The 21,803-nt window shown below is 43.5% G+C and overlaps 1 protein-coding gene across 13 annotated transcripts in view; it reads left to right on the top strand.

The window, feature by feature from the left end:
* SLC8A1 (solute carrier family 8 member A1) overlaps nt 1-21,803 on the top strand; it is a 409,922-nt gene that overhangs the window by 52,210 nt on the left and 335,909 nt on the right. For 4 of the 13 annotated variants that reach the window (XM_079940644.1, XM_079940651.1, XM_079940658.1 and 1 more), the window contains exon 1: nt 15,019-15,356. The exons of 2 other annotated variants lie outside the window; for them this stretch is intronic. In XM_079940644.1, the coding sequence (XP_079796770.1) occupies nt 15,288-15,356 (69 nt within the window). In that variant the 5' untranslated portion in view covers nt 15,019-15,287. Of the gene's footprint in view, nt 1-13,355; nt 13,452-14,133; nt 14,280-14,380; nt 14,963-15,018; nt 15,357-21,803 lie in introns of those variants that run through there. 7 more of the 13 variants (XM_079940656.1, XM_079940655.1, XM_079940654.1 and 4 more) reach the window with 5 other exon arrangements.

Genomic DNA, 21,803 nt, shown 5'->3' on the forward strand with positions numbered 1-21,803 from the left:
TTAATTAAGAAGAAATTAAAAATAGAAAATTATGATTACCTACAAGCCCTTTCTGTTTCAGAAGGGGCTAAGAAGCATGTGGAAAGACATGAAAAGTCTTCATAATCAAAATAATTGGGTGCTTGTTGATTTTAAAAATAACTGTTTAGATGAATAGGAAAGAGCCTATTTCTATAAAAAGCAATAATAGTAAATAGTAAAAAAAAAATACATAAATACCACTTATTTTTTAAAATGTAAGTGCCACTAAAGTTCGTGTTATCTCAAAGTTATCTTTCCAAGGAAAATGAATGACTATGTTTTGAACACAATTAAGAGAATTCCCAATCATGGAAGGGAAAGTTAATAATTACATATCACCTCTCTTAGATACAATGTAGATCAAATAATGGGAAGTGAACTTTGAAACCATGAGTAAGTACTGAGACTTTATATCATGGAATCTCAATGTTTTAATTGGGGGAAGAGACAGAAACCTGTTCCACATCCCCATTTTACAGATAATCACCCTGAGTTCGAGGAAGCTGAAGCAATTTGCTTATAGTTATACCCATATTTAAGAGTAATTAATTTTTGCACAATCATAAGTCACATATGAAAAAGTATTCAAATTTTGTTATCAAAAATTACTTTGTGGGGCTTCCCTGGTGGCGCAGTGGTTGAGGGTCCGCCTGCCAATGCGGGGGACACGGGTTCATGCCCCGGTCCTGGGGGATCCCACATGCCGCAGAGCGGCTGGGCCCGTGAGCCATGGCCGCTGAGCCTGCGTGTCCGGAGCCTGTGCTCCGTAACGGGAGAGGCCACAGCAGTGAGAGGCCCGCGTACCGCAAAAAAAAAAAAATTACTTTGTGAAGATTACAAAGGTAAGAGCCATAAAAATTCAATATCATTTAGTGTAACAGATAAAGATAATGAACATAGATACTAGTGAATCCACAGAAAACCACTGTTGTTTTCTCTGGAGAAAAAAATGAAAATTAATCAGGATTTAATTAAAGTGGACAGCATTCTGAAGGGAATAACAAGGACAGAAGTTATTCATGTGAATGTCAAATGCAAAGAGATATTATACGTCTCTTTTCTTAGTTAAGGCAGAAATTGCCTCAAAAGAGCGAAACGGTAGCGAATCATCATTCTGTAGGAGAAAATAGAGACAAAGACAGCAGCCAGCAATGTTTTCAATTAAGAGGAGAAAGATGAAAAGTGAATGAAACAATTTAGACATTTGTCCTCCCTCTGGCCATACGTAATAGTACTTAATAGCACCATCACCCCCTTGTTTAGGAGGGCAGTGCTACCGTGTGATCTATAGGGCGATGCTCTATAGGGCAAACCCTTTCATACGGAGTTGTTCCTTTAGCACTGAGACTGAGTTTCCATCAGTCCCCACCACAATCTCAGCTTATACAGAAGGAGACTTTTTCAAGATGGGCAGCTTGGGGTTAACAGTGGAGCCTTTGGACAGGTGAAAATTGAAGATGAACAACTGAAAAAGCTGAAAAGTTGAAATTGACCCTCCTGAGGGTCAGATAGATACTTTAAGGGACAGGATAAACATTGTGTTCTAATCAGCTCAGCCTCCAGCCAGCCGTGGGGATCCACTCTGCTCCTTTCAGAGGATTTAATTAGCTTCTCTCCTGGTGTGCACCAGGTGGGATTTCACTTTCAAATTAATTCACCTTTTTTTTTTTTTTTTTTTTTCCGGTACGCGGGACTCTCACTGTTGTGGCCTCTCCCGATGAGGAGCACAGGCTCCGGACGCGCAGGCTCAGTGGCCATGGCTCACAGGCCCAGCCGCTCCGCGGCATGTGGGATCTTCCCGGACCTGGGCACGAACCCGTGTCCCCTGCATCGGCAGGCGGACTCTCAACCACTGAGCCACCAGGGAAGCCCTAATTGACCTTTTAAAACACTTATTCTGCTTCTTTCTTTCTCTGCATATTTTGTTTTCCTATAAAATCTATGATTAATCTCAATACCTAGACACTATTATATATAATGCTCTCTTGGGCCATTTAGAAATAAGTTAATGATGTTAAGTAATCATAAATAGCTTTTTTTTTCAGGTACATAATACATGTGAATGGAGAAATTAAGCATAAACCGTTGGAGATATGGAGACCAAGTCAAAACTTTCAGCATCTGTGCTCCTTGAGTTGGGGCGGGAAGGGTGCAGATACATGCAACCACTAGCATGAACTATTAGATAGTCCTACATGCCCCGCATGGGTCTCAGTGCCATGGAATGCAAGAAGGTACAGAATCGTATTTCTTTTTATTACAGAACATTTTATACTTATTGTACAAAATTGTTCTCACAGTAATATTGAAAGAGCGGACAAGTTCTTAGCACCCTCCATTTGCAAGGGAAGGAAGGCTCAGAGTGGTATTGACGAAACTCGGCCTCTGTTCATTGGTGCCAAATAGAAGCTCAGAGACAGAGTTTTGGGTGAAATAGGAAAGAATACTGTATTGCATTGCCAGGCAAAGGGGGCTGCAGCAGGCAAGTGCCCTCAAAACTGTGTCTCCCACGTGAGGAGCCTTATAGTGTTCAATGAGCAGAGCGTGATCAGCTCGTGGACATTCTTCTGACTGGCTGGTGGTGAGGTCAGTGGGAGTCAGCATCATCAACCTTCTGGTTCCAACCGGTCCGGGGTGTCCATGCTCGTGGGCAGCATCCAGTTAACGTCTTCCACCTGGTGAGGGTTTCAGTATCTGCAAAACAGCTTAAAGGACGTGGCTCAGAGTAGTATCTAGAGCCCTTGAGGAAGAACTAGAGGTCCTTGACTTTAATGGTTAAAGTATTTTTATTTTGTCTTACTTGACTGTTTTCCTTTCTTTCTGTATTTTCTCACTTCTCTGATTAAACTTATTCTTTGACTAAGGTTTTCTTACAGACAAAAGGCAGGTAGAGGACATGGCGACGGGTGTCTATTCTGGGAAGGCCTCATAGGGTCCTGCTCGATTACAGTGGTAGTGAGTTTACCAGCAACTAGTTAGTAGCAGAACTGGAACTAGATATTCTTTCCACTCTTCAATTATGTGGCAGGTAGACGACCATCCAATTGGATATAATAGCTGCAGAAAAGACCCTTGAGTCATTTTCCAAGGAGAGCCTCCAGTGGGGCTCTGGGGAAGCTCTTCCCTACAGTGGCTTCCTGAAGGGCATATCGGTCCAGCAAATTTTCAGTTTCAGTTATTGAAAGAGCCTCTTGTAATTGACTCATTCCCTTTCATTTTTAAATTTCAATCTGATAATCATAATCGATTTAAATTTCTCTCCCAACTCTTGCCCTTGACACAGCAGGCTGCATTTGTAAGTCTTAAGAGAGTAACAAACTTGGAGAGGTTATCAATTCCTTCAGACCCATCTTTCCCCTTTTATAAAAATACATTGTAGCAATTTTTCCAACATACTGAAATAAAATTGATAATATAACCTATTTCCTGAATAATTTTTTTCAAGTTCTGCATACTATAACTCTAATATCTGCCAATATTTTCTAATAAATAAATAAGTTGTTCAAGTTATGAACTCAATTTTCACCCTAGAAGATACAATAGAACAGCAGATGCCTGTCCCATTAAGCAGCGCCCCCTCCCCTAAGGGCAACAGCTGCAAAGGCTGATTATGAAGTAACTGGCATCAGTGAAGTGATTTTCCAAAATGGTGACTAGCTCTTGTTAAATTCCAAATGAAACAAAGTATAATCTTTTCTCAATATACACAATAGTTACATTCCTGGAACAATCAACATATGTTAAAACGTGCAAAAAATACTTGGTTCGTATGTAAAAACTGAGTAAGGCGCTAGGCTTGGATAATAGTGTCCTGTAGAACATTTGAAAAGTATGTGGAATGAAGGACAAATATTCATCGTATGGGGCCATCTCACACATTGCAAGATAATGTTGCATCCTTGGTCTGGCCCCATAAATGTCCACTGCAATGTCCATATTATTGTGACAAGGCACCCAGTGACTTTCCAGGCTTCCCCAAGTAGCAGTAACACCTTAGTCGAGAACCACTGTTTGAGAGACTTGAAGAGGAAGGGGATACGGTCTACCTTCTCCTCGCCCTCCTTCCTTTATACTCTTGTTGTGATCTGGCAGGCAGGAGTGGAGGTAACCTCTCTTGTGGCAGGGTCGCAGCTCCTTCATACTGCTGACCCACCTTGTTGGTTACATGCTCAGAATCTTTAGGTAGAGTCTGCCACTGTCCTCCTGGGGTAGAACCCTTTACTCCAAGCTTTGAGGAACTTCTGTGTGACTGGAGGACTATTATTTTAGGTTGATTCCTCCCCCTACCCCCACAATGACGGCTTCACACAAAATCCGTCTCCTGTTCTGAGTCCTTGGGAGGTCTGCTGTCCCTATCTCCTTTCCCCACTAAAGTCCCACTTCTGAGACCACTCCATCCCATTTCTCCCCGTGCTCTTTCCCCCACTCAAGGAGTACATGCTTCAGAAGTAAACTGAAGGCTAAGACTGGGAAATCAGATGCCGGTCTTGCTTTTTTACAATTTTTAAAGCAATTCTTTTGGGAGCCTCCTCTCTTGACCTCAAAAAGGAGGAACTAGCTGAATACTGTCTTACAGCTCATTACAGAATGGGTAGCTTACTGGGCATAATCACCAATTTGTCTGTATACCACAATGCAGAAATGTTCACTGCAAATAAACAGGTGAAGATGTAGGAGTGTTTCAAAGTCATGAAGTGCATTGTCTCCTTCCAGCATTGAGCCAGTGCATTTTTATTACCTTTGGCTATCGATATTTCTTCTTATCTATTACTACATGAGAGTAATTTAGAAGAACATATCTGGAAGATATGTGGGCATAAAAAGATCAGGATTCCACTGAATAAGCTGAACAGCCAACTGGTAGGGAATTTTGGACATTGTAGTGATTATTGATAATCAGGTAGGAGAACCCTGATAAGGCACAATGGCGTTAAATAAAATCATCTCAGGAATACGTGACTTAACAAATTAAGTCTCTCCCTTAATACCAAACGTGGAAGGAATTCTGGTAAACCATGTGTGAGCAAGGAGAGTCGGAAAGTGAGGAGAAGTTAGTAATTGCAAGGCTAATTGTTCCAGAAGAAAATAAGGCAAGTCCTCAGAATGCACAGATGAGTTATCTTGATCTTAAGAGTGAGACCAAATACCAAACCCTACAGCACTGCATGGCCCTGCCTACCCTCTAGCCCCTGCTAACACCCCTCTCTTCCTCACTTTCTGGGCTTTACACCCTCTGACCTACTTAGAGTACCTAGACTGCACCTTCTCACCACAGGGCCTTTGCACCTGAAGCTTCTTCTGTCCAGGACTAAACTGAATTTACCCTCCTCTGCTCCTAGCCAGCTCCTAGCCATATTTTAGAGCTGAACAGACTCTCCTAAAAAAAAAGGTCAGCTCCCTCTGTTAGAAAATTGTGTAATTTTGTAAATATCTCTTTTTCCCCCCCGTGCACTGATGACCCCTTTCGGTCTAATTCAGTACTCCGCTTAATAGGAACTTTAAAATACTCAAATAAGTGAGTGAATGAATAAAGAACTTTTATCTATGATTGTATAGCTAGAAGGTAAGTACGAAAACTCAAGCCCACTTCCATAAAATTCAAGTTCATATCTGCTCTGATCATAAGACACTGTCTCTCACAGAAGAAGGAAAGAAGGTTCCAAACTTGTCAGGAAATTCATTAGGTATTTTTCTAACATTACTATTTACATATAAATAACATTGTATTTGATTTATTTAAATAAATTTATTTTAAATTATTTAATTTTAATAATTAAATGTTTTAAAATTTTTTAAACAAAATAAAAACATTTCACCTTAAAACAAGGAGATAAAGATCAAAAAGCCTAGAGTATGCTTTCCATTTCAAAAATAAATCTTACAATAAGTAGTGTTTTAGTGTTAAATTAACACTAGATTTCTCATAATGACATAGATAACATTTTCTAGTTTGTGTCAGGTCAAGGGTGTGTCACAAGGGATATCAGAAATACATACGAAAAATCAAACCAATGATTTTATCTTTCTATTGATATTTGTTAGCCAACAAATAAGACTGTTTTGAGCAAAACAATGTTCTTTAGAATATATATATAAAATCAAAAGACAAAAAATTGATTAAATGTAACGATTCCATTCCGATTCCCTTCACTGATTCTGTATATTTCTAAAATAATATTAAAAGCAGCTGTAGTTAGGGGAAGCAAGAGGCTCTTTATAGAGTCCCTACTTCATCAAAATTGGCTCCCTTTGGCTTTCCCACACCATGGATTTAAATGTCTGGAGCTTTTCTTGTGGAGAGGATGGGGTACATGTAGGAGAGAGAATCTTTTCACCTGCTCCCTGGTTACAGTTCAGCTCTATGTGTCTCAGAAAGACTACCAGATATTCTCAGCTTTCTACAACCTATTTTAAAAGGCAGCCACACATCCAGGGGACTAGGCAGTGGGAAGAGTCAATTTAAGTTGCAAAGAATAAGGGGGTGCATAGTCTGTAGAGAACTTACACACAATACTAAAACCAACTAAGGGTCCTCTGCTCTTTCTCATCCCTGTGCAGCTTCTCAGTGATGAAATGTTCCCCCTGCCTGCTGGAGAAGGCTACCCTGCCTCCTACCCACTTGAGCAGGCTACTGTTTAAGGAGTGTTTCTTCCCAGAAGACTTACAGCCTTATAGAAGTCAGATGGGTTCCAATGGAAACCATCCCTGATGAGTCCTCTGAAAATGAAAACCCAGTGTGTTGTTTTTTGTTTTTTTTTAAATATTGGGCTGGGTGGGTGCGAATTTAGCTTAAGAGAGATATGGGGGTGGGGAGCCCTCAGTGCCAGGGAGAGTGCCGCTTGATCCAAGAGTCTTTCTGTTCTGAGCCTCTCCTTTCTGATGGGCTTCTTGAGTGGTGTGTGAGGCTCCTCCGGTCTTTTCCTTTCGGCTGGGCACACACTGATGTGGTGAACCCACTCTGGACTTGGGAATCATCTGAAATGAGGATCTGCCTCTATTCTAATTCTGCAGGGAACACGCCACTGCTCTGTCTTCTGAATTGGTCTTTATTTTCCCAAATGCTAGCCTGCCTTTTATAATTTGATTTTCAAGGAGGATGATATTTACTATGTCATTTGGAAATAGACTTGTGGGCATTCTCACATTAGGATCAGCAACTGACATGAGTGTCCTTTTCTCTCCTTTTTCCTTTGTCCAGTTGGCATACTTTTGCTTTCAATTACAAAAGTAATTGTTGAAAAATTGGGAAGGACACAAAAACACACAGACACACAAAGAAAATAAAATTCTCCTGGAAGCACAGTACCTAGTGATAATTATTGTTAACATTTTGATATATGCCTTTCTGAGCTTTTTTTTCCTGTGCTCAGTGTATTAATATTTAAGACATCAGTGAAACAAAACTGAGATCATCCATGAAAAAAAAAAGACTCTGCCAAGAATTGAGCCAAAGCAAAAATTACTATTTTCTTCCCTTTCTTCTCCAGTCGTTGTTTAGAGTCCGCTCACCTGGCCTTCTGTGGGGTGACTGTGACCAACTCCTTGCTGGTCTCTTTATTCCTGACCACGCCCACTCTTACATGTCATACACTCAAGATGCCTCTTCATAAAGTGTGTGTCTGGCTATAGGGCTTGCGTGCTCAAAAATCTCCAGAGTCGAGTTCTAGCTACTAAATTCCTAGAGGTCATGGGTGGTGTCTAAGCCAGTTTTGGTCACCACAGGACTTGGTTCATGGCGGTCAATGGAGTAGTCACTTGCTAAATTTTGCCTGAATTATTTAAAAATTCAGCTAGTAAATCTGCTATGAAATTTTCTTTAAATGACTGCCCTATAATTAGGCATGTTCCACGAATTTGCATCATTTATTCAACACATACCTTTTTTTTTTTTCGGTACGCGGGCCTCTCACGGCTGTGGCCTCTCCCGTTGCGGAGCACAGGCTCCGGACGCGCAGGCTCAGCGGCCATGGCTCACGGGCCCAGCCGCTCCGCGGCACGTGGGATCTTCCCGGACCGGGGCACGAACCCATGCCCCCTGCATCGGCAGGCAGACTCTCAACCACTGCGGCACCAGGGAAGAGCAACACATACTTATTGATCATTTAGTATGAGTTAGGTAGGCATTTGCTGTGTTGAATAATTTTGTCTAAAATCTGCCTTTCCTTGAGCAATATGTACATTTAGAAATTTTTTTTTGACAAAAGAAACAGGAAGACAAAAAATGCTTATTTCAAGTATCATTTTTAGGCTTCACATCTATCATTGTTCATCTCAAAAGAGAGCAATGCATGGGTCATAATCTTCTTGCTTTTAATTAGAGTTGCCTAATGACTGATTTTGGACCTCTCAGCAACTTCACTGATTCCTTGATTTTTGAAAAAGACAAAAAGAAAATATAAGTCAATATCTACACAATACATGCCTAAAGATAACAGGAAATAAGAGATTCTCTGACATGCTTACAAACTGGATCAAACAAGGGCTTATAAGTAATTAATTGCTGAGATAACTGACAAGGGGTCAGCTTACAGGCGCAAGCCTGAGGCTCGGTCAGATTGCCATCTCTTGTAGTCCGGTCTCCTGCAATGTCACAGACAATCTGTCATCACAGAGCAGGTGGCCAGGCAGGACTGTGGGTGTGGATATGGTGACCATGTCAGTTGCTAACTACAGCCTGCACTGCAGCTAGGAGGAGATGATAGCTATTAAGTTGCAATTTGCACTGGACAGGGGCCAAAGTGTTTACCCTATAACCCAAATCCATCTATTGTCTACATAGGCCAGTCCCCCTATAGGGGACAGTATGTGTTTTATTAATTCATCTACTATGAACCCAAAACTGCTCTAGATGCTGGGGTCTGACAGTTCAAAAAGAGAGACAGAGGCCCTGCAGTCTTGGATTTGGCTTTCTTGATCATCTGTTCCAATCTGCTCATCTATCTTTGTCAGGTCAATTACAATACCCACCTGTGTCTCTTAGAGACTCAGAAAAGGTCCTTAAACATTTCTAAGTTACCTTACATTTCCAAGAGGCATCCCCATTTTTATATGCTGTTAAATACCAATGTTCGATGCAGCAGCAGAATAGAAACGGCATTATGGCAGATGTAAGGGGACTTTTTTCACTTGTCTTTACCACTAATTTGCTATTGGATCCTAGGCCCATGGTTCTCAGCTCTGGCTGAACCTAGAACCAACCAGGGAACTAAAAAAAATGCCGGTACCCATATTCCACTTCAGACCAGTGGGAACAAAATCTCCAAGAGCGGACCTGGGCTTCAGTATTATTTTGAAACAACACAACTGATAGTTATGTGCAGCTAGTATGGGGCAAATCTCTCTGTACTTTCTCAACTTGTAAAATGAGGGTAATCATAATTTCCTCCTTAGATCATAAGGATTGCTTATCTAAAATTTAGGTTGTAGATGTCAAACAATTTTAATAAATAATTTTAATATCTACACAACTAACATTTTTTGGGGTCTACACTCAGAAATTCTTAAACAAATCCAAAGATGGCTAAGACTTTTGTGTGACAGGATAACATTTTAAAAGAAAGGGAAAATAGTATGTAGTTTCTGAACTTTTCTGACTCGTAATTGCTACGGACTCTTTAGGTCACACTATGTAAGATTCTGAATTTTTAAAGAAACAAGAGCATATAGTTTCATTACTTCCAGACACTTCCAGTGGTAGCAGAATCAGCAGCATTAAAACCATGGATTAAGACATCCATAAATTCAGTCCATTTTCCCCTTAGGTATCTTGGTTATGACCATTTTCAAGGGCGACTGTCCGGGCACTGTGGTCACCACTAAAACACTGGTAGTTCTCAGAGATTCTAATCAGTGACCAGCAACTGAAGATGCAGTGAGAGAGCTATATAGCATAGACAATGCCAAAGAAAAGAGATTTACTGAAAAACCTAAAGTACAATCTCTCAGGGATGTTGCTTCAGAACTGGATTGTAGGGAACAACTTCCTGGTACAGAGGACCCCAGGGACTTCGTCTTGAATCCCTGTTGATGGAGTCCTTGAATCAATGTTGAGTTTGTGCAAACTTAGTAAAAAAGTTTCTGTCCTCTAGATAAGGGCCCCTGTTAAGAAAACTAATGTGACAAACAAGATCTTCCTCGGAGTGGAATTTGTTTAAAATGGCTCTATTGGAAATTAAACCCTCAGCTTATAATAGAGAGGGGATCATAGGAAAAGAGGAACATATAGGAAAAGAAATGCTGTGATCCAGCAAGAATGCGGTACCCCCTTTATTGATCACGTAACCGCACTCTGTACTTACAAAATCAGAAAGTGCACAAGCAACTTCTTTCATTACAGAGAGGGAAAGTACTCTCCTACTGTAGGGGCATCCACTTTCCTGGATTACTCATTGTATAGAATTCTGCATAACAAAAACCTCAGCATAATCATTATTAGTAATGACATGGCCTGATTATGTTGAACCCAATTACATAGAATATTTTTTACTTTATGGGTATCATTTTTATGGAAATTTACCAATAATAACAACAACATTGAGTAATTACTATGATCAGGAACTATGTCAAGCACATTATATACATTTTATACTTTTCATAAATTCTTGAAGGCGATTTGTGATCTAGGTTTTCCAGACAAAGGTATTGTGACACACAAAGGTTAAAAAAACTTCCCAAGGTCATACAGCCAGAGGTGAGATTCAAACCCAGGTAGTATGACTCCAAAGCCTTAATTCTTAGCCAGTCTCTGTTCTTTTCTGACCCACCAGTTGATCTAGATAATGATTCTGCTATTGAGTTACTGACTGGTAACCTCACCATTGATAAGGTTTTGGGGTACAAACTAATGTCCTCAATGTTCTAAGGGGAAGAAATGGAAAATGAAAGTGTCAGGATTTTGCACAAGCCCAACTGTTGACTATAAGTTCCTCAAATGCAGAAGTGAAGACCTCTGGTGTCCAAAGACTGTGACAAATTCAGAGGAAGTGGGTGACTTTACAGTGACGGAGCACTGAGGAAGGGTGGGTTATAACTTTGAGTCTACCAGGAAGGCTGATTCCACCCACCAGCAGGGCCACTGACTATGTGGGGTTCAACTGGTCAAAACAAAACAGAGAAGCAAAAATTTAATTTCAGGAACAAGACAGCAGGGAGGAGGAACGGTAGCACTTAGAAGTCACCAAGAATCCCCACAGTCACGCTTGAAGCAAACCCAGGATCCAATCAGCAGCAAACAAAACCTGGTCCAGCGGTTCCCCTGAGGATCCTGGGTATGGGAAAATAGCTAATGCTAAGCTCCACTCTCTTGCTGGCCAGGCTGCAGATGCTATAATGCTTTTTTCTTATGTAGAAATCAGTATCAGACTGAACCCATGAAGGAGCAGATAGGTGAGTGGTGAAGACGGACAGAGTAGGAAATGAGGTGGGAATAAACTAGAGCTATATTAACACACTGAAGGAGCTCCAAGAAGTGAAGAAACAAAACAAAACGATGGTACTTCTGACCTAAGTAATTCAAAGTACTGTAAAAGTGAAAGGAATTACAATGAAGTACTTGTTTTCCCCATGATGAAAAGTGTTGACTGTTTTAATTCAATATTAAAAGTAAAATTTGGGGTACCCCCGATCACATGTCTAATTTTTCTGTAGACTGGCCTAATTCATAATATTTTCATTTGGTTTGAAAATGAGTTTGCTAAAAGATCCCCTGAAGGTTTCCAGGGAAATAGTTCATGAAAATCTGAAGCACCTTTAGAATATATCAACTCTTAGTGATTTCCCTGTGGAGTCTGCAAAGTGGTCATGCCAACTGCTTTGGCTAGATAAGAGTGGAGGCCCATAACTGACTCTTAAGTCCAAAGGAAAGAATGGCAATCAATATGCAAGAATGAATTAGGAAATAGTGTTGCCATTGGAATGTAAATCACCACCTTCCTACACACAATATTTTTTCTTTCCAGAGTCAGAGCCTGTAGCAGCCTGTTTCCTTACCTAGAGCTTTGTGCCAGTGATGTAGCCTTTGATAATTCTTGTAATAAGAAGCCAGTCATGTATGACATTTAGGAGGGAGCAAAGGGTTTGATTTCCCTCAGGGCCCTGGAACCCTTATAAAAATGCCTTTAATGAGAAATGAAAGGAAAAGAAAATTAGGGGGTCAGAAATTGAGCCAAATAAAAAATGGTGTCAAATCACTAGGTACTAGGCTACCTTTTAATGGTTTTAGGTAATAGAGAAAACTACTTCATGCAGTTTGTTTTACTCAAATATCCAAATTAACCTAAATATCAGTCTAAATTGGAAAGAAAGAGGAATAAAGAAAACCAAGATGTCATCTTAATGCCTTCTCTGCTGCCGACAAGATGGATTTGGGGCACCACTGGAATATAGACATTTAAGAACAGGGCTTTTATCACTCCATGTCACAAGCATGCTTACACTTTCAAGAAAAATCTGTGCTTTCACTAAGTGGTCCATAATAGCAATAACAGGCCTCACCCTTTCTACAAAATCCGTTCCAATGAGATGTAGTCCACTCACATTTTCATTTAGCTCTTCCATTCAATCCCTTCAGTTAGCTTTGTCCTATTTCCTATGGGTGGAGTCTTTAGTTATATGCTTTTCTCAATGTCATTGACAAAGCAGCCACTTGTCTCTCCAAGCCCCTTTCCTTGCGTGTAGGCCAAATGTCTGCCTCTCACACTCTCTTGAAGTCAGGACCCTATGTCATTTTTGGCTGAGGCCATCCGCTAACAGAGAGGTGGTGACCTGCGTCTCCCCTCATGTCATTCTGTTCACACCCATTAGTCAGTGCAGTCTAACAAAAAGTTTGCATGGAGAGTGGCTTCCAAGAAAGTTTAATTCATCGCAGAGGAAAGGAAAATATTCTTAGGGAAGAATGAGTCCTGGGAATATACAAGACAAGAAGAAGCTCAGAGTTTCCTCCGTCAAGCTGTGTCCACAACCACTAGGATGATGTACCAAGCCCCTGCTCATTAAAGAGCAGTTCTCACTCAGAAAGCATCACCATCACTTGTGAGTTTGCTAGAAATGCAGATAACAGGCCTGTTTCAGAAACTGCAATCTCCAGGTGATTCACATATGCATTCATGTTTGAGGAGCATTGGCCAAGAACATGGTTCTCAGCTTTGGTTACACATAGGCACCAACCAGGGAAACTTAAAAATAATTACTGATGCCCAGGTCCCACCCCCAGAGATTCCAAGCTACTCTGTCTGGGGTGTGGCCTAAGCGCTGGGATTTTTAAAAGCTCCCCAGGAGATTCTGAGGTGCAGTCAGAGGTTGAGAGCCACTGGCAAAGAGGCAGAGGAGGGCTACTTTTCCCATCCCCCTGCTCTTTGCCTCATAGTCAAACAGTGGGATTCCTGGAGTCCGAATCGCTCTTTTCCTGTGGCCTGGCTGCCCAGAGCTGTGCTGTAAGTACGGGGGAAAACTCTATTAAGAAACTTAACTTTCTGTCTAGTACTTTGGTCTCCCTCCCACTCTCACCCTCCACATAGCTGCCCCTGATGCCCCACACTTTAGCAAACCACACCAGGGGCGAACATCAACTCGTGCTTTAAAAATACAAACTTGGAGTCCACCTTGAGAGCTGCATCAGAGTCTCAAGACAGGACGCTACAATCCGCATTTTTAACTAGCTTCCCAGGTGTGTCTGATGTGAACTCCACAGCGGGTCTAGCCTTTCATCCTGCCAAATCATTAAGGATTTGTAAGGATGAATGAGCTGTCAAGAGAGCAAGGGCCTGATGCAATGCTCCTGTATTAATTATGGCGAAGTGGTGTATTGGCAATGATAATGCTTCTCTTGGAAAGGGCAATGAATGGTTCGTCGATTGCTGCATTAGATCTTTCCCAACTTAACCTTAATGCTCAGCTTTTACTCTTCTCTGTAGTTTTAAAAGCTGCAGGGCTTTCACATTAAGCAGCCTCTTGGTCTTTATTCCCAAGTGAGCTGCAATCTTTGAGGGAAATACCAAAAGGGAGAATCTTTTGGAGTTCTTGGCTGGGGAATTAACAACCCCCCCCCCCCCCCCCCGGCCCCGCAATCCTTATCTGCTTGTGTCAGCAGCTCCTAGCCAGCGTATTGCTGTGCAGGTCTGGTAAGTAGGAAAAACACGGAGTGAGGATTTCAGAGAAAATCATTGATACCTCCCCGGATCCCTCCGCTAAAGGAAAGCTTCCTTTAGCGGGGGGATAGAAAGTGGAGGAAGAAAGATATATCTGGCTGAACAATTTCAGAGGTGAGAAACGTGTGGGTGAGCCGGGGTGGCGGTTCTGTCTGTGGGTGAGGGGAGGAAGGTGGCAAAGAAAAGTTGCAGCGTCGGTCTGCGCGTGTACTCCATGGGCTGGGCGCCGGGGAAAGCGCTAGCGTGCGGCCGGGACGCACTGCGGGGCCGAGAGCCGGGAGGACATCGAAAAACCTTCTCCGCGGCCGAGGCTGGGAGGCTGGAATTGCTGCCCGCCCGCCCGGAGCTCCAAAAACGCGCCGGCTCCTCTCGCCCGCGGTGGCCGAGGCCGCCGGGGTGGGGGCGCGCGGGGGGCCGGGGCGCCGGCGGCGGCGGCGGGGCGGAGCGCGCGTGAGAGCGAGTGCGAGGCTGCGGGCGGCGGGCTGGCGGGCGAGTGTGCGCGGGAGGAAGGGAGGGAGGGGAGCGGAGCGCGCGCGCCGCCCGGGCCCCGGCCCTCCCAGCCTCCCGGCCTCCGCGCTGCCTCCCGCCCGCGCGCACCGGCTGCCTGCCGCCGCCGACGCTCCTGCTCGCGCCGGCGCTGCACGGGAGCTTGCCCGCCGCCGCCCGCTTTGTGCTTCCCCCCGAAGATGGGAGCGACCTTTCCCAGCTCGGGAGCTATTTAAAAGGAGGGAGTGCGCCGTCTTTCCTACTAACGTGGAGGAACGGGGGAAGGATCCAGCCGCACTCCCCCAAACCAGGTAGGATCTTCGGAAGGGCAGCAGAAAGGATTTGGTCAGATACCGCCAACTGTTTTCCATTTGTTCAGAAGGCTACACTTCCCTCCGCTTTGGCAAAGGACCAGCTCCTAAATTGTGTGTGTCTGTGTGTGTCCCCACCCATTTTCTGGGGGTGTCCGCGCTTCTCGGGGAGTGAAATTGCTCTGGCTGGTGCGTCTGGGCGTTGAGGGTGCCCGCCTGCCAGTGCCGGCTGCCGGAGCAAGAAAGGGCTGCTGAGGAGAGATGCTGCACCCTGCACCGCGCTGGGCTTAAGGATTCAGGGCGCGAAGAGCGAAGTCCACCCGGAATGCAACGCTGCTGGGGATCCAGGCGTCCCCACCCACTGGGCTCTGCTCCGCGGTCACCCCTCCTCCCGGTAATCCCTGGGGTCTTCCCCAAGGCCACACTCGCGAGTCTCCTCTTTTCCGGCCAGCCCTGGGTGCTCCTTCAGCATCGACTGCGGAGAGGAGGGAGGTGTGGCCGGGGCGGGGGGACAGGCAAGGGAGAGAAGCGGCGGGGGAGTGGGCTGCAGGGTCCCAGTCTCTGGGCACCCAGCCCGAGTGTGCGTTGGGGATCCTGCGCGCAGAGGCATCTTTCCCCAGGACATTCGAAGGGAACTTTGCCGCTGCATTGTCTGCCTCCGGAGCTTCGCTGGCTCTTGGGGAAATGGTCTGTGTTCTGAGACGTGAGGATATCCTTCTTGGATCCTCCTTAATGAAGAAGAGGGAGGTCTTCTGGGTGGACGGTAGGCTACAGAAACCAAATCCACCCAGGCGATGCTTTTAAAAATATAGTATGTGTGCCTCCGTGGTTTTTCAATTCCCCCTTCCCTTACGGATTGTGTTGACTGATGAATGGCTTGGGCCGGCAATTCGTATTTCCCTCTCCAGACAAAGTGGCAATGGTTGGGTTGGGAGCAGAGTGATCAAATTTAACAAAGAATTTTGTGAGAAAAAGCAATGTGCTTGGTGTCCGCAGTCGCTGGAAAGAAAGTCCTGCTTTGCACTAGGTATTTGTTTAACCCCTCTTTGCCTGGCTCCCTTGCTGGCGCTGTCTACTGCTAGTCAGCCACTAGTGGTTGTGAATATAACAATACAAACTTTGTCCTGCTGGAGGTGTAAAGACTAAAAAAAAAAAAAAGGATATCAGTAGGAGGTGAAGTGGAAGAAGCTTTTTAAAAAATGACGGATGTAAAGACAGTACAGGCATCCCTATCATGGAGGAGCTAGTAGAGTAGGTGGAGAGTCTGATCAGATCTGGTTAAAGGCATAGCTTGGGTCTCTCCGAATAGGAGCAGCTGAACATCCACAGTCTAGCATCTGTGTGAAGATTTCCTAAGAGAAATGGGGTGCAACCAGGAGGGGATTCTGAAAGCATACCTCCCACCCACACTCCCCAACACACACACACACACACACACACTCACTCACTCACTTGCACGTTTTCTCTTTCTCAGAGCTACTTGTGCAGCAAGTCAGGAAAAGAGGGAGGAAAATGTATTGAGATGTTTCATTCATTTCAGAAAAGAAGACAAAGCCGGAATAGGAGTGATTGCTTTGAGGCTCCTCTTTCAAATCCTGTGTTGCTTGAATTTACCTCTATGGGTTTGCTAAACTTGCTTAATTGTGAGGTTAGTCTCGCGTGAAAAAAAGGAGGAAGAGAGAGCTAGCTTGCTCCATCTTTGGGGCCTTGAGAGTGAGAAGGTGGGGAAAGATCCCCTTATTTCCTCAGAAGCAGTATGTGTTTTCTTAAATGGTTTTCATTTTAGGGACTCTGCCTGCTTGAAGGATTCCATTTGGATCTGAGGGCTCTTTAGCTAGGATTTCTCCCACCTACTAAAAAAGGAGCCTTAATTTTTTCCCCCTAAACTGGCTCTTTTATTAACTATGGCATGATTAATTCCCAGGGAAAAAGAAAAAAAACTGGACAGAGGTAAACTGTTGTTCACTCCTGAGCTGTGCAGGGACAGCAAAGAATGTAAGTGTCCATGACAATCAGACTTCCTTTACTCTGTCTTAAAAGCTTAGCAGGGCTGGAAGAGGAGTGTAACAAATTAAAAGAATATGAAGGCTGTGCTTTATATCTATCTATCTGTGTACCTGTCTACCTACCTACCTACTGTCTATCTTTCTATTTACTTTATCATTACTATTTAATGGTTTCTACTGTATCATTTTGGATTAAGATTAAGTACTAGATGACCCTTTTGTTGACCATGAAAGGGAAGAAAAATGCATAGCCCTAGCAGTGCTTTAACTACAAATGAAATTACAAAAGGAAGGTGAAATTGCAAAAAGAAGGTGAAGTATAGTCAGTAACACCTACAGGACTATTTGCAGGAATTACATTAATTGCTCTTTCAAACTTCCTATGTGTTGAAAATAAAATATTCCAGGAGAGCTTCAGCATTTTGTTAGCAAGCTATATTTAAGATGTTTTTTATCAGACAAAAATAGACTTTTATTTATCTTGCAAAGTAAACGCATAGTTCCTTCCCTGTAAGTACTTAATCTGTTTCTTTGACAAAATAAATGGTGAGAAGAGCTCTGTAGATCCAACGAAGTTGCAAGTACAAAGCATACATTTAGCTCATGGATGGGTTTTTCTCAAAGTAAGTGCATTTTAGGACTGTACCATCTGATTTTCATGTTGCAATTCAGTAACAGAGGCCCTTTCTCCGTGATGACTTCAGGTAGAGGAAGAAAAGCACGTAGGTAAGAAGCGAGCAGTCTGCCCCATCAGCATGGAAATAAACAAGATCTAAATTGGAATAGAAAGTAAATCTGGAAAAAGAAATACACAATTAAAAGAGGATGGTAGAGCACATACCTTGCAAGCTTGATATTTTTGCTGTATGTATGTATGTTGCTTTTCTCTAAAAATTGTTGCTTTACATTTGCTAACAACTTAGGAATCAGGGTGCTGAGATCTCACTTCTTCCAGATCCTTCCATCCTCTTTTATTTTTTTTCCTCTAAGGGATAAATGTCTCGTCAAAACGTCTTCCAGTATCATCCATACCTCATGGTCCGACCTCTCGTCATAACCTCTACCAAACGGTTTCCCATCTGATCCAATTCTTCTGCTCCCTCTTGTGGCAAATGTTCTCCCTGACTTTCCCTAGATTTCAGAATCCATTCCCTCAGCTGCCTATCACTTAGGTTCTAATTTTCAGTGGTAATTGATGCTAACGAAGGCAGTAGGTTGCTGAACTCGCTGCTTCCAATTTTCTCTCTGAACAAAGGGAGGTCTATCCCCTGGAGACGTCCTTGAGATTTAGTGGAAGTAAACGTCAGGTGCTGTCTGACCCACTGAGAGGGACTGGGTTCTGGGAAAGTGAGCTTTCAGAGTCTTGCCTCTGAGACTCTGATTTGGACTCAGGGCTAGTCCAGTGGGGCCTCATTAAGTGAAGTGGGATTATTTTCAGTTTTCTTTTTTTCTCTTCCAAAAGATACCTGTGTGTGAATGTGTCTGCATCTGTCCTCTCTCTTTTTCTCTCTCTTCCTGCCTCCCTCTCTCCCTCCTCAGCCTCTCACACGCACGCACACACACACACACACACACACACACAGGCCCATGCAGGCCAAAGGGCACATGCATACGCACGTGCGCACACGCACACACTTCACAAAAGATATACAGCACATATTTTGAAAACAACTAATCAATGATTAGGTTCTCAATAGGGTTTGTAAATCAAACAGCTCATTTTCTGAACTGGAGACTCCGAGGGTAAACTACTCTTACTGGCATGATTTCCTCACAAGCAGTTGAGAATACAGATGAGACCAGGCGTCTTTTGCTAGCGTGTTGACTCAACTTGGAAGACAGTTGCTCGCAGCCCATGAGGCCTCAAGTGTTTGTTGTAGGCTCTCTTTGTTGTCAACTATGTTTTGAACCCTAAGTGTTTTATGTCTACATTTGTGATTGTCCTTTGATCGGCGCAGCCAAGAGTGTATAGTAAGTAACAGGATAGACCAAGGTTCACGAGAATCCCATTTTCTCGCTACCTGAAACTTTCTAGCCAATTTCAGGAGGAGGAGGAGAATGTAGGGAAGGAGAAAAGTCCTGAAGTGATGGAAAGCAGCTGAAGTGATGGAAGTGTGTTTGTGATCAGGGGCAAGTATGTTATAGGCAGCTGTCTAGAAAGTGATTTGAGAAGCACAAAACATCCCTGGATTCAAAGCATTTATCCTTCAGCCAATGTAGGATCAGAAATTCTCAGTATTAGAGACATTCATTTGAATAAAGTAATTCTATCTAGTAGATCCCTAATAGAACGCAACGAGATTACCTAGGAAAGAGCTACCATTCCTTCTCACAAACCATTCGCATCTGTTCGTTTACTAACTTGGATTGGTTTATCAGATCAGCTGGCAGAAAAGTTCTGAGCGCTGGAACACAGGATGATGCAGAGGAAGTGAAAGAAGTTTGAAATGGGTTGCTGTCCAGTTAGTGCCCCCAGAGGGCCATTCTGATGGGGAAGTACCCGGGAACCAGGCTGCTGAAGTGGGGTGGGGGGGGGTAGAGAGTAGCCAGACAGAGGCAAAGATAAACTGTCACCCTGACATTTTACTTCTGGGTCAGCAAAGGTAACAAAAATTTGATCTTTCTTGAAAATTTACTCTTCTGAGAAATGGGTGAAATATGTCCCGTAGTGCGAAATCATATGCTTAAAGTCTTGAATGGCTTCTACTGTATCATTTTGGAATATTCATACTAGTAACCTAGAACACTAGTGTGATACTTGTTCGGACAAATGTTTTTTTTGCATATGTAATAGACATAGGAACATAAATGTAAATATTAGAGTCCATCTTAATTTTTTAGTTTAATTTATTTTTTTAAAATGACATGTCACTTTAAATTTTTATTTATTTATTTATTTTTGGCTGTGTTGGGTCTTCGTTTCTGTGCGAGGGCGTTCTCTAGTTGCGGCGAGCGGGGTACACTCTTCATCGCGGTGCGCGGGCCTCTCACTGTCGCGGCCTTTCTTGTTGCAGAGCACAGGCTCCAGACGCGCAGGCTCAGTAGTTGTGGCTCACGGGCCCAGTTGCTCCGTGGCCTGTGGGATCTTCCCAGACCAGGGCTCGAACCCGTGTCCCCTGCATTGGCAGGCAGATTCTCAACCACTGCGCCACCAGGGAAGCCCCATCTTAATTTTTTAGAAAAGATAGAAAAAGTCATCACTCTGTAGATGTCATTGCATGTGAAGTCAGAATAAGTTAATAATTTCCTGCTTGAATCTAATGTGAATGAAGTCAAACAGACAAGAGAGTGATTCAGCAATTTTCTTCAATCCAACTGTGATATTTATTGAGCACTCAGTGTATGCAAGGCACTGCGCTGGGCTTTTCAGAGAATGCAGATGCTGAAGAGGAGTTATGTGATGTTTGTTGAATGCCCATTATGTTGCAGACATCAGTCTAAGCACTTTGTACATGTTTTCTCACTTAACACCGTTGCAAGAAAGCATCCTGATCTTGACTTAAAGATGACGACTATGGCTCGGTTAAATAACTTGTCCAAGAGTGAATAGGTGATGGTACCCGTTTTTGAGGCTGTTTCAAAGCCATGCGCAAAACATGCTCTTTGCGCTGTGTTCCCTGTTCTTAGGGATGTACGGTCTAGAACGCCTAAACACTGGGCTGAGTGAGGTAGATGGATGGCTGCAGCTATCTAATGAGCCCAGTGCTTTAGAGTTGAGAGGAAGAAGAGAACATTGGAAAAGGCTTCATGGAGGAGGAGGAAGCATTTCAGTTGGTTCTCAAAGAGTGAAAGGACTTTGCAAATAAATAAAGCCTCGCTATTTTTAAAACATGTAAACCAGCCCCAGCTAATTTATGACAAGGACCACCCTGGAGCAAGGTTAGGGCCATTTCCAGACTTCAAGCTAGCTGCATGTCCCGGTTAAGACCATGCCATGGGAACTGTGGATCTGAAACAGATGCTAGCATAAATCACTGCTCACATGTATTTTACACGGGAACCCAAAATTGATGAATTTCCAGCATGCCTTGGAGGAGAGAAGCTGTATCAGTCTGAGAGGTGAAGCAAGGAACAGACCTTAAATTTGACGGTTATGTTTTCTGGGCCATCACAGGTGGTTTTTCTTTCTTTCTTGAGCACCGAATGGCTCTGATGCTTTCTCCCTTGAGCTTCTCCAGTTCCTCACTTCTGCTTCCCCCTAGAGCACAGGACCCAGGGCCCCCTTTGGCTCTGCTCTGTTCAATGTATAGCACCCAGTTGCAGCAGGTTTAGAGAATGGGTCTGCTTACTCTACACGGCAACCTCCACTTCCCCTCTGCACCTTGGTAGTGCCCCCAAAGTGAGTGGCATCAGCCAGGGGCAAAAGGATAGAGCTTGGGGAGGGGCTCAGTCACGTGTCACATGTCCCTCAGAAGTTGCAGGTTGTCACTCTTCCAAAACCATCTGCCTTTCAAATGTTGGGGGATGTGAGCCCCCTGGAGCTGAAATTTGTGAGTTGATGTTGGACACAGTTGTTGACTCTTCCCCCCCGCCCTTAACTCCTCACTTTCTTCTGGCCATGCAGCTGCCCCTGGCCCTTTTTCAGAACTTCTCCTTATCAGTGCTCGTGCTGCTTAGACCCATAGCTAGCACTGGAAGACACATCAGAGCTCATCTAGTTTTTTTATTAACAAATAAGCAAATGGAGGCCATAGGAAATTAAATGACTCAATAAGAGTGAAATGGGACATTATTGAATCTAGATCTATGACTCTGAAGTCATTTCACCAAAGTTACATCTCCCTTTTTTCTTTGATAATATAGAAGCCCTCTAGAAATGTGCCTGTGTTTTCTGG

The sequence above is a fragment of the Stenella coeruleoalba genome (assembly GCF_951394435.1).
Source record: "Stenella coeruleoalba genome assembly, chromosome: 13".
Taxonomy (NCBI): domain Eukaryota; kingdom Metazoa; phylum Chordata; class Mammalia; order Artiodactyla; family Delphinidae; genus Stenella; species Stenella coeruleoalba.